Here is a 16,865-nt window from a genome sequence, read left to right on the forward strand (position 1 = left end):
GCAAAATACATTTATCGTGCCCTACACAACCATCGCTTACCGAGTAATATTGAGAACGATTTGCTCTCCTTGCTCTAGGGAAGTGTGCAATCTAACGTGGTCACAGGCGTGACGACATCAGGCCAGCTCGTGAGCCCACCAAGACGCTGGAGCATTTAGTGTGATATCGCACCATAGCAAGTCCTTGAGGTTGAGCGGCAGATCTCGAAGAAAAGACTGGGTGATCTTACAGTACTGCAGCAGCAGCGGGGTTCTGGGGACGGCTGGAGAAGTAGCAAGATGGGGACGGTGACACAGTTGGAGAAGCTATGAATAGATAAGTAGGTAGCGAGTTGAATCAGGGGTTGTGCCACAGTACCCTCCAGCGGTGAGAGATAGGGCGAGCCACACCCAAGGAAACCCCACGAAAACTCGAGTTCACTGTGGAGAACACTCATGGGGACTTACTTCCCCGCGCAGTTGTGTATGGAATGGCCACGACCGACCGAGCTTAGGACCCCCGCACCGCACGGAGCGGCACGGCATGGGGCCCCCCGGCTCCCCCACGCGGTAGATAATGGCAGGGCCGAGGATTAGGCGGTATTGAGGAGAAGGGAGATGGGAGATGGGCGAGAGCCATCGGGGTCCCCAGAGCGAACGTTGCATGGTCCTCGGGCTTGGCAGTGAGCGAAGCCGCCAAGACTGTTGGGCGTGTTGGGCGTGCTGGGGTACGGCGGGTGTTGGCGATAACGATCGCCGTGATGTGCAAGTCATTTGAACACTCGGCACTGCGGTCAGAGGGTGATCAATGAGCTGGCCGCACATTCTGACCAGTTATATTAGAGAAAGGCTGTTCGACTAGGCTGAGTTTAGTAGGAAGTCAAGCCAACTAGCTGCAAGTTAAATGGAATGGAAGGTGGTAGTCAAAGCTCTAAGTTGGAGTCGAACGCCGGGGAGGTGGGGAAGGTGGTCGATCCGGAGAAAGCCCAGGCTCAAAATGATAGCGACAGGCATTCGCACAACTTTGGTCATAGACTCTCGACGTTGTCCTCGGCCCTGCTCCAATAACAGCGGGAGGCCGAAAGCTACCGCGAGGGGTCGAAAGTAACATTAAAGAAGCGGGGACGCTATGACGGGAACCAAGATAGGCACGGTCCCTGACAGAACTTAATGCTCCGAAGTGCAGGCGGGTGGCTTGCCATGGCTTGCGTCTAGGCTGCTAGCTCATCTTGGTGTCGGGGCGATCATGCATGGGTCTTGTGGCCATGCAATTTGGCTGACGCGACTTTGCGCGGGGAGGGTCCATTGTTCCAGACCACATATCGCGTCCCAAACTGCCATCGCCGCCGGTATTTTCTACTTCCTCTTTGTATCTAGCACGTTCTGCCCGGCTACATGTCTTGTGATGCTGCTGGGGGAGTGGCAGTGGCAGGTGAGGAGCTGCCAAGCTAAGACGCAACCAATCAGGCGTACATGTGACGTGAACTCCTGTTGGTTTTCGAATAGGTTGATCGCTGCATGAGTCGCCTGTAGGGGGTGGGGGGGGTTCTTCATCGTCATTCGAGAAGGGCTAAAGAAGTCTGTAAGAAACAGCAAAATATTTCAGACCTTCTATCGCCTCCGGCTGGGTCTGCCCTGAGTGTTAAATCCCGCAGCCAAGGTGAGTCTGTCTTGTTTCTCAGTCCCTGCTTCGAACCTTGCCAGGAGCCGTTGGGCATAGGCAGCAGGATGGACATGGATGAAGATTCAAGTTGCAAGCTTACTTTCCAGGTAGGTTCAGCCAGAGTCGTACCTAGACTCGGCATCCCGACGTTGAAAGGGGGTCTGTCGGGTCTTGACTGCCGCTTTAAGCATGGGCGCCATCCATGTTCCCGTGTCCCACCGGTTTCCCCACTCTGTCTTCCCTGGTTCCAAGCGCCCGACGGGACGTACTAGATGCTGTGTCAAATGTTGTCGAAGTAAAAGAAGAAGAAAAAGACAAAAAAAAGCCAGATACCACCCAGACATTTGTACATCCGGCCGCACTGCACCACTTCCCCACAAATCCTGCCTCTCTCATGTCCTCTGCCTTCCATTCTAGTTGCACTAACGACTTCTAGGTTGCCCGTTTCCTGCGTGCCTACACTCTGCAGTACCTACTTTCTACGCTACTTTGCTCCCCCTGACCTTGATAGCTCTATTTTTCCAGAAGCTCGGCCGAGTTCGCCGGACCGATTAGAGCCGTCACTTCGGGCACCCTTTTGTGCCGACGGCTACGATGAAGACGGGAGGCAGGAAAGACCGTTGACCCGCGCCGTTCGCCTTGGATCTACCACTAGGTACCTCCTCGCTCTCCCCATCGGGCTGCCAAGTGGTAGGTACCTACCTAGGTGCCATGGGTGGAACCTGGCGAGAGACTGCATTCCGCACCGCTGCGGAATGCGAGAGTGTTCACGACATCGACGATCCATGGGTCCTTGCACCGTTGCACCTTCCACCGATATGCTCAGAACCTTAACCCAGGCTGCTGCACCTAGCATGCATGATAGGTAAAGTACCTACCTACCTACCTACCGTAGGTTATCATGCAGTGGAGGCCCCTACCTCTAGGTAAGGCGGGTAGGATTGGTTACCTAGGTACTTGGTCTGGGCAGGATATCCCCAGCCTACCTCATTCATGTTCGGCCGCCTATGATCAACTTGTGGGAGGTGAGCCTCAGATCCGATCCAACCCTTGGTAGGTAGGTATCCTCTTACTTGCCTCTCTCCATACCTACATTCTCCTCTGTCACTCTACACCTTCCTCATTCACTCCCGTCCAAGGTACCATTTGTTTATTCTACATGCCGGTACCTAGGTCTGCACATCTAGCCGCTGGCCACGATGTGTTCGGCTTGGTAGTCTCACCTATTGAAGATTATCGCCCCTGGCCTCCGTTATCCTAACTTCTCTTCCGGTTCCTGCTTCCAGGTTGCTACCTTTCGGGGGTACAAACTATTTTCGGCCCTGATGCGTTCACCTGGTCAAGGCCCTGCCCGTGGTCACCAGCTACCTCACCCTCCAACCTTAACTACTCCCCTGTGACCTCTTCTAGGTTCTCAGCCTTACGCTTCCTGATATATTTATATGAGAACTCCTTCCTCTTTTCGTCGACCTGTCCGCCTTCTCACTCGACACCTATTGCCTCCGTGAAACATTGAAAGACCTCTAGTCTAGAATTCTTTACCTCTCCTCTGGACACGGCCTCCTCAACGCCGGTCATACGATGCGTCTCTCTAGTCTAGTCACAAGCCTTGCGGCCTTGGGTTGTGGCTTCGTGCAAGCTGCCTCGACTTTCAAGCCGACAAGGGCACCGGCCTTTCCCTTGCTCGTGCGGTCTCCGTACTTGAATTCCTGGCTTCAAGGCGAGAGCGGCGGGCTTCTCCCCGGTAGCTGGCCTCGGTTCTGGACGTGAGTACTCTACCAGATACGGTGGGATGGTTTGTGCAGGACTGATTTTGGACAATAGCGGCCAGATCCTGGGCTGGCAGGGCTTTGTTGCTGTGGATGGCACCACCTACAATTGGATGGGGGCAGCCCCGGGTCCAGCAAACGCAGAACAGATATCTGCAGAATACACCTCAACCAAGACCATCTTCACGTTTAATGTCGCCGGAAAGGTGACCTTGACGGCCACCTTCCTCTCGCCAGTTTATGCGGATGATCTTTCAAAGCAGTCCCAGCAGTTCTCTTATGTCTCCCTAAAGGCCAAGTCATCCGACGGCGCTTCTCACAGCGTCCAAGTCTACACGGACGTTTCTGGCGGTGAGTTCCTTTCGGGAGATGATACGCTCGGCGAGTCATCGGGAACTGACGAAACTCCTAGAGTGGGCAAGCGGAGACCTTTCGCAAGTTGTCAACTGGGACTTTGGCACCGCAGATGGTGTCTCTTACCACAAGTTCTTCCGTGCCAACCAAGCGCCGTTTACTGAGAGCGGCGAGATCGCTGCCTGGGGAACCTGGTATCTTGCTACTTCCTCTGCCAATGATGTGAGCTGAGAAGGCGCCCCCCCCCCCACCCTTTTTTTTTGAACATACTACTTCCCGCTGTTTGGCCTGGCTTACTCACGCTCATTGACAGGTAACCTGGAGGAGCGGCTTTGCAGATGACGTCCGGGCACAATTCAGCGACAAGCAGGTACTTGACAATACAGCAGACTCGAATTTCCGTGCCGTAAATGACAGATGGTGAGTATCACACAGGCATTTCTACAGCGGCACCTTATCTAGCCATCTAACTTGACGTACCTTAGGCCGGTATTTGCCTTCGCCAAGGACCTGGGGAACGTAAACTACAATGAGCAAGAAGTCACATTTTCTCTCGGTTTAACCCAGTCGCAAGTTATTAGCTTCGCTGGCGCAGACGAAGGAATGTCTTCACTCCCCGGACTCTGGTCTTCTTTCTACGCGAGCGATGTGGATGGCATGGCGGCTTTCTACAACGATTATGCCGATGCTCTCAAGACTGCAAACTCTCTCGACGACCGAATCCAGAAAGATTCGGTTGCTGCGGGTGGCCAGGACTACGCAACCATAACAACTCTGGCTGTCCGCCAGAGTTTCGGCGCCTTGCAGTTTGCCGGCACCTCCAAGAAGCCGTACATCTTCCTGAAGGAAATCAGCTCTAACAGCGACATCCAGACGGTTGATGTCATCTTCCCGGCGTACCCGATTCTGCTCTACCTCAACCCCAGTTGGACCAGGTATCTTCTGGATCCCTTGTATGAGAACCAAGAGAGCGGTCGATATCCCAATAAGTATGCAATCCACGATCTGGGAACCTTTCCAGTGGCCAAAGGCTACCCTTCGGGCAATGATGAGGCTATGCCGTTGGAAGAGTGCGGTAACATGGTCATCATGACCCTCGCTTACGCCAATCGGACCGGCGATATCGACTATCTCACCGCTCATTACAAGCTGCTCTCCCAGTGGGCCGAGTTCCTGATTGAAGACTCGTTGATCCCGGCAGAGCAACTTAGTACAGACGATTTTGCCGGAACATTGGGGTAAGTAACTGATGCTGATCCGTCAAACTCTAGGCCGTGAAGGAGCGTGATCTAACATGACCCTTGTAGCAACCAGACCAACCTCGCGCTCAAGGGAATCATCGGCCTCAAGGCCATGTCTGAAATTGCCCGGCTGACGGGCAACACGGACAGTTTTGGGTCCGTCGCAGACGACTACCTACGGCAGTGGCAGGGGTTCGGCATCACAAAGTATGCCAACCCACCGCACACGACCCTTTCGTACGGGAATACCAAGAGCCACGGTCTTCTGTACAACTTGTACGCAGACCGGCTTCTGGGGCTCAACTTCGTGCCGCAGTCCATCTACGACATGCAATCTGATTTCTACAAGACCATCGCGCTGGAATTTGGCGTCCCGCTCGACACGCGCCACACCTGGACCAAGTCCGATTGGGAGATGTTCTGCGCCGCCATAGCTAAGCCCGACATGCGCGCGCTGTTTATCTCAGACCTGGCCAAATGGATCGGCCAGACCAGCACCAACCGAGCCATGTCGGACCTGTTCGACGCCATCACCGGCGGTTACCCGGATGGCGGACCCACTTTCGTTGCCCGCCCCGTCGCGGGCGGCACCTTTGCTCTCCTAGCGTTGCCGTAGGGACGGAAGTATGGAAAGTAGACAAGGGCTGGGTAGTTGGGTCTAGCAGGATTGGGGCATATGGGCCACTGGTGCGAAGGAGCTGAGATAAATCGACTTAGGAATAGGGGCTTGCTACAGTAACGATATATACTTACTATTCACGAATATACTATTATGAGTCGTAACGAGGCTACTGGCTCTCGTCCCCCTCAGCTGGAAGGATGGATTAATTGTGCTCAGCCAAGCCGCCACCTAGATCTGCACCAATGGAGCTGCTTGTTACTATCGACGCGAAGTCCCAACGCCCTTGGCGAGACGACAGGAAGCACATTATGCTTTTGGGATGCAAGCCACATGAGTCAACCAAGCAAATCTAGTCCAACCGATGCCAAGTGATGATGCAAGGCGAACAGCTTCAATCCCATGGCATCCTAGTCGAAGTATTGCTATTGCAAAACGAACTTGGCTGCGAGAAGGGGGGGATCCAAATGTGGTCACGAGGCGATCTGGATTTTCAACCATGGTCGTTCCCCAAGAAAGCCATCGGTTGGATAACACAAGGTTGATGTGGCAGGTACGTCATATGGGGCAGAAGGGAGGGTGACAGCGGTCTGCCCAAGATTTTCCGACTGAACTCCTATGTTGTTGTGGCTTGCACATGGCTGGCTGCTCTAGAACATGCCTGAAGGATAGCGCTAGAGACTGGGTATCTTTACCAGCTTGAAATGGTTTGTTGTCTTGCTCAGTCGAAGGGCGTTGTGTTGTAGAAACATATGGCAGTGAAGAGCACGTGCAGATGCTTGGATTAGAAAGCGGAGGTTAGCTCCGATTTCTGTATTACCTAATCCACCTACCCCACCATTTGAAGACAAGGATTATTCCGCTGTTGCCAGTGGAGAGGAGTAAGGTACCACAAAGAGTGGCCAGGGGGGATCACGGCAACAGCATGAATTTGGTTGTCAAGGGCAAGGGACCCGGGCAAAAATAAACAACATTTGGAAGACTGCTGTTTGGTGACCCTTAGCTGGCTATCGGGATGCTGGAAGAATAAATATCTTTCAAATTGCCGTCTAAAGTTTCCTGCATCCATCCTCTCATCAGTGCAATCCCGCTGTTGTGAGACCAGACGTCTGCTTGGCCATTGCCCCACTGCCGTCAGTTCAGAGGCCTCGATAGGTCCAGTCATTCGGCTACCTTCAACTCCATCATAACCTTGGGGACTTCTGATCCACCCCTCCCTACCTGAGGCCTATCCCATTTTCAGATATTCTGCATCACCAGCGACAAAAACACTCGCTCCACTTTCCATAAAGAAACGAGACGACGGCCTGAAAACACTGGGCGATACCTGCGAGTCCGAAGATTGAAGCGTTCTGGAAGACACCTTTTGCAAAAACTACCTGCAACCATGAACCCTCTCCAGAAGAACAAGGTGGACATCAAAGTAAGTCACCGCCGTCCCGACCGAGACCGTAGCCCACCTTGCACCATTTACGAGTCGAGCCATGCCATCCATTCCTCTCTCCCTACTTCCTCTACTTGACATGCCCAGACCCCCATCATTTCCCCCATCCAACTCTCTCCGAAACCCAAATCCGCCCCTCCCATCCCCCAAAGCCGCAACCCCGCTAACGGATCCCGCTCTCCTCTCCCCCAGTCCCTCTCCCCCGAGGAGCAGCGCCTCTTCCGGCTGTACGGCAAGCTCCCGAGCCGCAACGACCACCTGGCCAAGCACCTCAAGGAGCGCAAGTACTTTGACAGCGGCGACTACGCGCTGTCCAAGGCCGGCAAGGCCGACAGCGTCGACACGGGCAGCGTCGGCTCCCAGCACCCCAACCCGGAGGACATCCCGCACCTGTCGTCGCCCGTCGGCAGCGGCAGCGGCGGCGGCGGCAACGGCAACGGCGGCAACAGTGTCGGCATCGGCGGCCTGGGCCAGCAACACCACCTGCCGCTGCACCACCACCACGGAAGCATGCAGGCCGGGAGCCCCGTCAAGGAGAGCAGCTTTCTGAACCAGGAGACTACCGCCGAGGAGCTGGAGGGCCAGGACGGTGGCGCCGCTGCTGCTGCTGCTGCTGGTCCCTCTGCGGGGACGCCGAGCAAGCAGGCTGCGATCCCGATCCGTCGATGAGATGTTTCAAGAAGGCGGCAAGATCTGGAAGTGTTCCATCTCGGTCTTTCTACAAACCGTGGGCGGAGGAAGTTGTATGGGTTGGAGGCGGCCCTTGAAGGGTTGACGGTTTCGGGTTGAGTGAGGCGATTCGTACTCCGTTTCCCACATGAGTTTTACGATGTCTGCGGGCGTTGGGTTTGGAATTTGCTATGGATTTGACCCGGCGGATGGGCTAGGGTTTTGTTTTTGCTTGACGATGTCTGTCTGTGCATCTTGGCCGCCTGACGGATGGGATGCTCTCTGCCAACTTTTCTCGGTACATTTTACTTTTGTCGAGCGGGTATTCGACACCAGATTGGAGCCATTTCTACGGGTAGTAAGGTGTGAAGGTACCAGTTTCAGCAAAACAACTTGACTATGAGAGACGAAACTAGTGTCGAACTGTAATTTTACACAAGATGCTTTTCTCCCTCTTCTACGCCGTCGATACCCACTGAACCAGCCCAAACACATGTCTGTCCCATTTATTCTAGCGGCTCTGGCCTTCGCGCCGTCCGTGAATGTTGAGTTAAATGAACCGTGAAACACCCTCCCAGCGCCTAGTCCTCAAGAGCCTTCTTTGCCATGGCCAACGCCCCCTCGAATGTCTTATTCCCGCCGATGAACCCCGCCGCGTGGACGAACACCCCACCGGGTATACCCGTGATCTCGTCCAGCTTCTCGTCCCTGAACCCCCTCCACGCCTCCGGCAGCGGTCTCCGGCTCTGGAACGAGTCCTTGGACAAGGGCACGCACTGGACCCTCCACTTGGCGTCCGGGGCCGGCTTCTCCGGGTACAGCACGTAGAGGACCCTCCCTGCGCTGCCCCCGGCCTCCTCCAGCGTGTACAGGTGGTCCTTCCACGGCACCGCCTGGCCCCTGAGCACCATTATCCTGCCACCCTCGGCGTCGGCGTCGCCGCCCCGCGCGAACGCCTCGGCCACCACCTCGCGCGCCGGCAGCCACGCGCCGGCCAGGTAGTCGAGGTCGCGGTCGAACTCCTCGCCGATGCGGCGGCTCGCCAGCTCGAACCGTGCGTCCTCGGCCGCCTGCTGCGCCTCGGCGCCCCCCGACGCGGGGGCGGGGTCGTTCCAGTTCGGGTTCAGGCGCCCCACCATGGCGCCGAGCGTGAAGCCGCCGTCGGAGAAGCGCTTCTCCAGGCCCGCGGCCGCGAGGGCCGCCGGGTCGTAGGCGCCGATGCCGTTGTCTTGCGCGTCGAGGGCCTCGACGAAGGACTCGTACAGCTTGTTGTAGACGAGCGTCACCTGCGGGTCGTCCTCGGCGGAGGTGGCGGCGGCGGCGGCGGTGGCCAGGCGGCGGGCGACGATCTCCCGGCCGAAGTGCAGGTAGACCAGCCCCGCGGAGCTGAGCTTGGTGGGGCGGCCGGGGAAGGTGGTGTTGAAGGAGCGCTGGTGGTGGTCGTAGCGGTTCGCGGCAGGGTCGTACTCGCCACTGACGTCGACGACGGTGTGGCAGGTGCTCAGCAGGGCCGGGTCGCGGGTGCGCACGAGCTTGGCGCCCGCGTAGGTCGGGACATGCTGCCGGAGCATGTGCACCGCCAGGGCCTCGTCGGCGTGGAAGTGCCCGTTGTGCGTGCCGATCGTCACGGGGCTGCCGTCCGTCTTGAGACGCTTCGCTGCGTTTTCGGCCATCTTGACTATGGGAGAGAGCCGGAGCATGCGGATAACTCGGTCAAAACAGTTTGTCTGGATTACTTTCCTGGCTGTTAAGCTTGGTGTTTGTGGGGCACCATAGCAAAAAGCGCAGGTACTTCCCGTTTTTGACAGTTTGCTGCCCCACATGTGTACCTGGGTACATATGTACGCATTGTGGATAGGTGTTTGGAGCTCCACATTAGACCACCAACCTGCGGCCTTCACATCCTTAAATGCTATCCGATGCTGGTTCTTCATCGGACTCCAACTCGTGCACACCGTCTCCGTTCTCAAGGACCTTGACCTTGTATTTTCCGGCCGACGTCGCCATGGTTTGCATGGTCCACTGTCCTTGCGTGTAAGACTTGCAATCTCCGTGGACATCACACCATCTCCCCTGGTTTCCATTTGGCTGTCGTACTGTCTGCGTCGAGGTTGTCTACATAGTCGGCGATGTTCTGCCCTTTTTTCCTGCCCTTATACCGTATGTTAGCATAAGGTTCCAGCTGCTTGAATAGTTCACTTTTCATTTGTTTCTTGCCCAGTCCACATTATTCACGGACACATAAGCATACCCTGAATACCTATCGACTCCTGACGCAAGATTGGTAAATCTGCGGTCTGCTTCTCCTACACCCTTTTTCACTATGGCGCTCTCGAAGTTTCCTCGGTGCTCTCCCTATGAGGAGTACGATGTCGGCCAAATCTTGACCCTCAACGTCCTGCCCGAGCAGACCTCACCTTCATCAGAGCTTCGGGTGCGAGTTCGCCAGCTTCAAAAGCCACGAACACTCTCCTGCGCCATGGTTGTCGACATTTTAGATGGTTGTAACCAGGAAATCCAACCTGCGACCGCCTTCCTGAAGCTCTTTGACCGACGCTTCGCCGATCAGCTTCGACGGGATAATGGAATTGATCCATGGACAAAGAGCATGGAGGAGAGCTACATTAAGTTTGTCCATGGCGGCGGAGTTCACCATTTTCTACACGACCTCCGACACGTCCAGGATTTTCAGGAGAAGACCGAAGACGACTGGGATGACGCTCAGAACGAGGCTTTTCTAGCCAACGAACTACTGCGACTATACACGGCTGAGACGGCTACCTACAACGCACTACGCAACTACCAGGGATGTCTGATTCCCCGTCTTTTCGCGGCAGTTAATCTCGACATTACGCCACCAGACGCGCATGGCGAAGTTAGCTTGCCGGAGGAGCTCTTTCAGGTCAAAGGAATCTTGCTCCAATACATAAAAGGTTTTAGTCTATCAGACCTACCGGATCGCACTCCTCAGTCGTCATGGCAAAATATCGTTGACCAAGCGGTAAACATTGTTCGCGTCCTCGGCGACAATAATATTTTGAACAACGACGTGCGCCCTGACAACTTCATGGTTTTCTCGAAGGGCAGTGGTGAGTATCAGGGTTTTATGATCGACTTTGGCTTATGCAGGTTTCGAGGAAAGGACGAGTCAGACCTTGATTGGGGGCGGGCGAAATATACCAAGGACGAAGAGGGAGCTGTTGGGCTAGTTATGAAGAAGAGGCTGGGGAAGTATGGGTTTGAGCTTGATTACGCAAGTTCTGAGAGATATATCAATTGGGCTGAGGGAGAAGAGGAAGAGGGGGATCTAACCCAGAAAGGCTTCCGAAAAGATGTAAGGCCAGGCGTGGTACTTTACTCACGGGTGCCATTGCGGTCCACACAAGGATGATCCTGAGCCTCAGAGATGGGTGCTCAGTTGCAACGGAAGCTCAATCAACCAAAGAGCATGGAGGAGGGCTACATTAAGTTTGTCCATCGTGGCAGAGTTCACCATTTTCTACACGACCCTCGACACGTCCAGGGTTTTCAGCAGAAGATCGAAGACGATGTCCCGGTCATGTGACAGTCGCGGCTAAGCCGTCGCCATGGTTGGGCATGCCGTCGCTATGGTTGGGCAGCGGCATGCGTGCGAAAGTCTTCAGCCGCAGCGGCCTGGCGCCTAGAGCCTCGTTCTTCCATCGTGACAAGCCGGTTTCAAACCCTGTTCGTCGGGCTGTCTGGCGCCGTCAATACCTTCAAACGCTCAGCAACTTAAGCAGACACAGTCGACCACAATGGTGAGTTGGCGATCACGTTCGCAATCTCGATCCCCGCTGACAAGAGAACACAGCCACTGCGACAACTCTTCCCCGATCCCCAGGACTCGGCCGGCGAAGTGGCCAAGGTTGAGTACGTGGAACTGCCGTCTCTCGTGTTCCTGCTAATGATTATAGTATTATCGCCGTCCACGGCCTGAATCCTCGAAGCAAGAAAGACGCCGACCATGCCTGGGACACATGGCGCACGCCTCCTGGTCCGAACGGCCGCCTCTGGCTCCGCGACGATCTCCCCAAATACATAGCCGACTCGAGAATCTTCCTATATGAATACAACGCGACGGCAGTCTACGGAGAGGACCACGACACGTTTTCTGGGAAGGCGAATGAGCTGCTCGAGGCGATTCGAATCAAGAGAGTTGACGTGGAGACCCGGCCAATTCTGCTGTTGGGTCACAGCATGGGCGGACTGTTGATCGAACAGGCGCTGGTCAACGCCCATAATAACCCAAAATATACGTCTATCAAGAATGCGACAAGAGGACTGGCCTTCTTTGCCACACCACATGACGGCGGTGAGTGGAAGCGGGTGACCATGGGAAAGTTGACAGCCAATATCGCCATCTCCGCGGGGTTCCAGAAAGGGGACAATCTGGTGGAGGTTCTGCACAAGGGGAGTATCTTCACGGACGTCTTGAAGGAACACTGGAGGCATCAGTTGTTGGAATACGACATTGTTTCGTTCTGGGGGGCTCGGGACAACGTAAGTAGTTGTGGAAACGGATATCTGTCAGTACTAATTCCACATGGCAGATTGTTCCAATGGAAAGTGCGCGATTCGGATTACCTGGAGACCGTGAGAATGTGGTAAAACTGAACGCGGATCACGGGGATGTGTGCAAATTTGGGGAGAGTCAGACGGATCAAGACAACTTCGAGTTGGTGCAGAGTAACATCCAAGACATGTACAAGAACGCGCTCAAGCTCCGTGAGTTGAATGCCATCTCTTCTGTTGATCGGGAAGGAGGGATAACGGGGGAAGACAGTCTGCGAGAGCGATTCGAGAAACTCGGTGGTCATACATGATTGTACGAGGATGAGACGGCTCAATGGATGATGTTTCGTTCAGTCATAAACCCCGTGTCAGGATTGCGCCAATATTAACTTGTGGGTGTTGATAGGCTTCGCGCCACCGCATCAAACTTGCCAGCCTTGTCACTATATCCCCTTCCGCAAGAACACGCGCTTCGTCGGACGAGAGAAAACGCTTGATGAACTTCGAGACAAGCTATTCGACCAGGAGTGTCAGACGGTCGCGCTTGCGGGACTTGGTGGTGTAGGCAAGACACAAGTCGCGCTCAAGCTTGCACATTGGACGAAAGAAAACAAGCCAGCCCTCTCCATCTTCTGGGTGCCTGCACTGAGCAATGCTGCCTTTGAACAGGCATATGCCGAGATGGCGAGGAAGCTCCCGATTCAGAACAGAAGCGAGGGCGAGGACACCAAAGAGTCGGTGCGACAGTACCTGAGCTCGGAGGCTGCCGGGCCGTGGCTTCTCGTCGTGGACAACGCAGACGATACGGCAGTCCTCTTCGGAGAGCCAGATACACCAGGCGGAATAAGCAAATACCTTCCAAAGAGTGAGGAGGGGCTGACACTGTTCACTACACGATCCCGAGACGTGGCAGGAAGGGTTGCTGGGAGTGATGTGGTCGACTTGGTCAGGATGGACTCCCAGGAGGCGACGAGTCTTCTGGAGAGATTGTTAACTCGAAAGGAGCCCATCATTGGCACGGTACTTCAGGAATTGCTGGAAGAGCTCACGTACCTTCCCTTGGCAATCACACAGGCGGCGGCCTACTTGAACAGGAACCAGGTGTCGATTGCCAAGTACTTGGGCCTGCTACGAGGCACGGAGAAGGACATGGTCAGCTTGATGAGCAGGGAGTTTTGCGACAGCATGCGGTACGAGGGCACACAGAACGCCGTGGCAACGACGTGGATTGTGTCGTTCGAGCAGATCCGTCGGTTGGACAGCGCGGCAGCGGATCTGCTCTCGTTCATGTCGCAGATCGAGCCGAAGGCGATTCCGCAGTCCCTGTTACCGAAGTTAGGATCAGAAGAGATGGTGCACGCGATTGGCACGCTGTGTGTGTATGACTTTGTGGCCAGGCGGGACGACGAAATGCTAGACATGCACAGTCTCGTGCATCTAGCGACGCGTATATGGGTGAGGGAAGGCCTTGGGGTCCAGGTGGCAGAGAAAGCAATTCGGCACCTTGAGGCGGTATTTCCGTCTGATGACTACGAAAATCGCAGCGTATGGAGAGAGTACCTGCCGCATGCTCTACGAATTCTTCAGGGAAACGAGGTTGATGACCTAGAAGAGAAGTACAACCTATGCTTCTGGGCAGGACGATGCTTGCGAGTAGATGGGCGGATTAAGGAAGCTGTGAAGTGTCTAGACATATGCTATAGATGGAGGATGGACAACTTTGCCGACAACCACCCTGACCGGCTTGCTTCACAGCATAATCTTGCAAGTGCCTACCAAGCCGACGGGCAGATCAAGAAAGCTGTCGCGCTGCTTGAGCAGGTTGTGGCTATTCGAGAGACGATACTTGCCGACAACCACCCTGACCGGCTTGCTTCACAGCATAATCTTGCAAATGCCTACCAAGCCGACGGGCAGATCAAGAAAGCTGTTGCGCTGCTTGAGCAGGTCGTGGCTATTCGAGAGACGATACTTGCCGACAACCACCCTAGCCGGCTTACTTCACAGCATAATCTTGCAAGTGCCTACCAAGCCGACGGGCAGATCAAGAAAGCTGTTGCGCTGCTTGAGCAGGTCGTGGCTATTCGAGAGACGATACTTGCCGACAACCACCCTGACCGGCTTGCTTCACAGCATAATCTTGCAAGTGCCTACCAAGCCGACGGGCAGATCAAGAAAGCCGTCGCGCTGCTTGAGCAGGTTGTGGCTATTCGAGAGACGACACTTGCTGACAACCACCCTGACCGGCTTGTGTCACAGAATACACTTTCATACTTGCACAAACTTCAAGCAGCTAGTACTAATGCCATTACATAGCGCTGCATTTTCACAACTGCCATTCAAACCTAGTTTCCAACTTGCTTATACTTTGCATAGATAGCAGCTATCTCACTTTATCTCCTCTTCTTAATTTATCTCTCATAGCGTGTCATAGGACGGGTCTGGGGCGATCGATAAACTTATAGTTTTGGAACCAAATTCTAGTATCTACGAGATGGTTCGTTGGCAGTGGAGTTGTAGTCATGTCCCAAATTTGTAAATCACGTGGTCAAAATTTGTGGCAAGCTGATTTTAAATATCCTTTAGATAGAAACATAACAAGACAGCAAGTTGACTTCAATCTCCTTCTGCGCTGCCTAACTCCTAGATTATGGCTGCTAAGCACTCCTCTGGACCATGCTGTGATGCTTGCGTAGCTGTAAAGTGCGTTGCATAAGTCTCTGGACTTTGGGTCGTACACATGCGGCTGTGATTTGAGTAGTCAATGGGGCCAAAAACCGCTAGCCAAAATTGGCACCAACGACGGCAAACGGAAGCTCAATCAACCAATCACAGAGATCCATTTTCTGCTTAGCGGAGGTCAATGGGCATGAGGCGAAAAAGCACGCCCCGGAGGGCAACGTTCAACCGTGAGGGTTCCGCCGGGGCAACTTATTTTACCTCGCCTCAATTCCATCCTGTCCACCAACATCGGTCGACCTCTCCACTCTTCGCTGTCTAGCGACTTCATATTCCTTTCCGGTTCAAAATGTTCCCGTCAACGAGGACAGGAGCCTCGCTGGCCCTGAGAGGTGCGTGTCCAATCGAATACCCTTCCTCCCCTCTGCTTCTCCCCGCCTTCCGCCATTGAACCCCCCGGTTGCTAACACCCGACTTCTCGATCGTAGCGAAACCCACTTCGTACCTCGTCCCCTACCGAGCCGTGGCCGCGATCTCGTCGTCCTCGCGGAAAGACGCAAGTTCCCTCCAGCCACACACGGCGCCCGGCGGCCATGGCCTCGCCAAGCCGCTCGCCAGGGACGTCCCTCTCGCCAGCCAAGAGGGCACCAAAGGCGTGGTTCAATATGCGCTGTATGTAGCCCTTCCGCGGCCAATTGAGCAGCCCAAACCCGGTTGCAGTCCCTTTCTGCCTACCTAGCCCCCCCGTCTCGTGACGAATTCCCCAGCTGACAAATCCGATCTCTCCCCCCCAGCACGACCCTCGACATCATCACAAACTGGGCCCGGCAGTCCTCCCTCTGGCCCATGACCTTCGGCCTCGCCTGCTGCGCCGTGGAGATGATGCACCTGTCGACGCCACGCTACGACCAGGACCGGCTGGGCATCATCTTCCGGGCGTCGCCGCGGCAGTCGGACGTGATGATCGTGGCGGGCACGCTGACCAACAAGATGGCGCCCGCGCTGCGGCAGGTCTACGACCAGATGCCCGAGCCGCGCTGGGTCGTCAGCATGGGCAGCTGCGCCAATGGCGGCGGCTACTACCACTACAGCTACAGCGTCGTCCGCGGCTGCGACCGCATCGTCCCGGTCGACGTCTACGTCCCGGGTTGCCCGCCCACCAGCGAGGCCCTCATGTACGGCATCTTCCAGCTCCAGAGGAAGATGCGGAATACGAAGATCACCCGGATGTGGTACCGCAAGTGAGGGGGGGTGAACTCACTCACCCTTCTTTTGGAACAGTTGGGGGTGCGCTGGAGGGGTATTTGGCGACGGGTGGGAGAGAGGCCAGGATCTTCGCCTCAATTTCTTGGAGGATGTTGCATTTTTTGGCATGGTGGGGGGCTCTAGCTGGGAGACTATGGAGCAGGTTGATCGCGCATGCGCATCCACGTGAGCCCGGGCCACTGGTCATTGGGGATTCTTCCTTCGTTCTGTAGGTGTACATACACTATCAGGTTTAGATGCTGGTCGAGTCGAGTCACAATGCAGACGGGGGGCTGTACAGTACTTCCTCTTTTTCATTTGTCCCCCCTGGGATCATGACCTTCCCCTATTTTGTCCAATGATTCAGATCATGATAAGTACTGCTGTGACAGCTGTTGAGACAGCATTGATCTGAGGGCTTGGTAATTGCTGGAGTACCAGGTCTGACTCCTTGACGGCAACGTCTTGGTAAATTACCAGAGCCCTGGCATGTCGCGTCCGTGGCCCTCCCACTCGAAATATTAACAGCAGTAGTGCAAGATCTCATTGTGTTGTGAGTAGATAGTGGATGACGGTACACACAGATGTGTACATAGGAGTTGGTGAATCCGCTCTGTTCTCTCTACTTGTATAATATATCGAGACGCTTGGATCTGCTCGACGAGCACGA

General features: G+C 55.0%; 5 protein-coding genes across 5 annotated transcripts; 4 read left to right on the top strand and 1 right to left on the bottom strand.

Annotated features, from left to right (window-relative positions):
- The first annotated feature begins 2,861 nt into the window (after positions 1-2,861).
- Positions 2,862-5,751, top strand: QBC33DRAFT_285096 (uncharacterized protein). The gene is made up of 6 exons (XM_060423281.1): positions 2,862-3,408; positions 3,467-3,762; positions 3,824-3,987; positions 4,079-4,185; positions 4,251-5,003; positions 5,073-5,751. Exons 1-6 carry the CDS (start codon positions 3,224-3,226, stop codon positions 5,620-5,622), a joined length of 2,055 nt encoding a protein of 684 aa, XP_060278610.1. The 5' UTR covers positions 2,862-3,223; the 3' UTR covers positions 5,623-5,751.
- A 1,150-nt stretch (positions 5,752-6,901) lies between these two features.
- On the top strand, positions 6,902-8,029 carry QBC33DRAFT_285144 (camp-regulated phosphoprotein/endosulfine conserved region-domain-containing protein). The gene is made up of 2 exons (XM_060423282.1): positions 6,902-7,048; positions 7,262-8,029. The coding sequence occupies exons 1-2, from the start codon at positions 7,013-7,015 to the stop codon at positions 7,736-7,738; spliced, it is 513 nt and encodes a 170-aa protein (XP_060278611.1). The 5' UTR covers positions 6,902-7,012; the 3' UTR covers positions 7,739-8,029.
- Positions 8,030-8,090: 61 nt separating this feature from the next.
- QBC33DRAFT_552115 (metal-dependent protein hydrolase) lies at positions 8,091-9,492 on the bottom strand. Its single transcript, XM_060429266.1, has one exon. The coding sequence runs from the start codon at positions 9,436-9,438 to the stop codon at positions 8,320-8,322; it is 1,119 nt and encodes a 372-aa protein (XP_060278612.1). The 5' UTR covers positions 9,439-9,492; the 3' UTR covers positions 8,091-8,319.
- A 569-nt stretch (positions 9,493-10,061) lies between these two features.
- Positions 10,062-14,879, top strand: QBC33DRAFT_623724 (uncharacterized protein; the record flags this gene model as incomplete). Its single annotated transcript, XM_060432913.1, has 9 exons — positions 10,062-10,827; positions 10,876-11,072; positions 11,488-11,517; positions 11,571-11,629; positions 11,674-12,259; positions 12,310-12,484; positions 12,678-14,092; positions 14,219-14,291; positions 14,418-14,879. The coding sequence occupies 9 exons, from the start codon at positions 10,062-10,064 to the stop codon at positions 14,585-14,587; spliced, it is 3,471 nt and encodes a 1,156-aa protein (XP_060278613.1). The 3' UTR covers positions 14,588-14,879.
- A 254-nt stretch (positions 14,880-15,133) lies between these two features.
- Positions 15,134-16,203, top strand: QBC33DRAFT_285383 ([NiFe]-hydrogenase-3-type complex, small subunit). The gene is made up of 3 exons (XM_060423284.1): positions 15,134-15,342; positions 15,439-15,622; positions 15,745-16,203. The coding sequence occupies exons 1-3, from the start codon at positions 15,300-15,302 to the stop codon at positions 16,193-16,195; spliced, it is 678 nt and encodes a 225-aa protein (XP_060278614.1). The 5' UTR covers positions 15,134-15,299; the 3' UTR covers positions 16,196-16,203.
- The last annotated feature ends 662 nt before the right edge of the window (positions 16,204-16,865 follow it).

Source organism: Phialemonium atrogriseum, assembly GCF_030411735.1.
Source record: "Phialemonium atrogriseum strain 8032-3 unplaced genomic scaffold QBC33scaffold_42, whole genome shotgun sequence".
NCBI classification, from domain to species: Eukaryota; Fungi; Ascomycota; class Sordariomycetes; order Cephalothecales; family Cephalothecaceae; genus Phialemonium; species Phialemonium atrogriseum.

Excerpts from the sequence above, each read along its gene's own strand:
- QBC33DRAFT_285096 (XM_060423281.1), top strand. The coding sequence starts at position 3,224 with ATGCGTCTCTCTAGTCTAGTCACAAGCCTTGCGGCCTTGGGTTGTGGC. Across the intron at positions 3,409-3,466 it reads AGCTGGCCTCGGTTCTGGAC|CGGCCAGATCCTGGGCTGGC; the intron begins GTGAGTACTCTA and ends TTTGGACAATAG. Across the intron at positions 5,004-5,072 it reads GATTTTGCCGGAACATTGGG|CAACCAGACCAACCTCGCGC; the intron begins GTAAGTAACTGA and ends TGACCCTTGTAG.
- QBC33DRAFT_285144 (XM_060423282.1), top strand. The coding sequence starts at position 7,013 with ATGAACCCTCTCCAGAAGAACAAGGTGGACATCAAA. Across the intron at positions 7,049-7,261 it reads AGAACAAGGTGGACATCAAA|TCCCTCTCCCCCGAGGAGCA; the intron begins GTAAGTCACCGC and ends CCTCTCCCCCAG.
- QBC33DRAFT_552115 (XM_060429266.1), bottom strand. The coding sequence starts at position 9,438 with ATGCTCCGGCTCTCTCCCATAGTCAAGATGGCCGAAAACGCAGCGAAG.
- QBC33DRAFT_285383 (XM_060423284.1), top strand. The coding sequence starts at position 15,300 with ATGTTCCCGTCAACGAGGACAGGAGCCTCGCTGGCCCTGAGAG. Across the intron at positions 15,343-15,438 it reads AGCCTCGCTGGCCCTGAGAG|CGAAACCCACTTCGTACCTC; the intron begins GTGCGTGTCCAA and ends TCTCGATCGTAG. Across the intron at positions 15,623-15,744 it reads GGCGTGGTTCAATATGCGCT|CACGACCCTCGACATCATCA; the intron begins GTATGTAGCCCT and ends TCTCCCCCCCAG.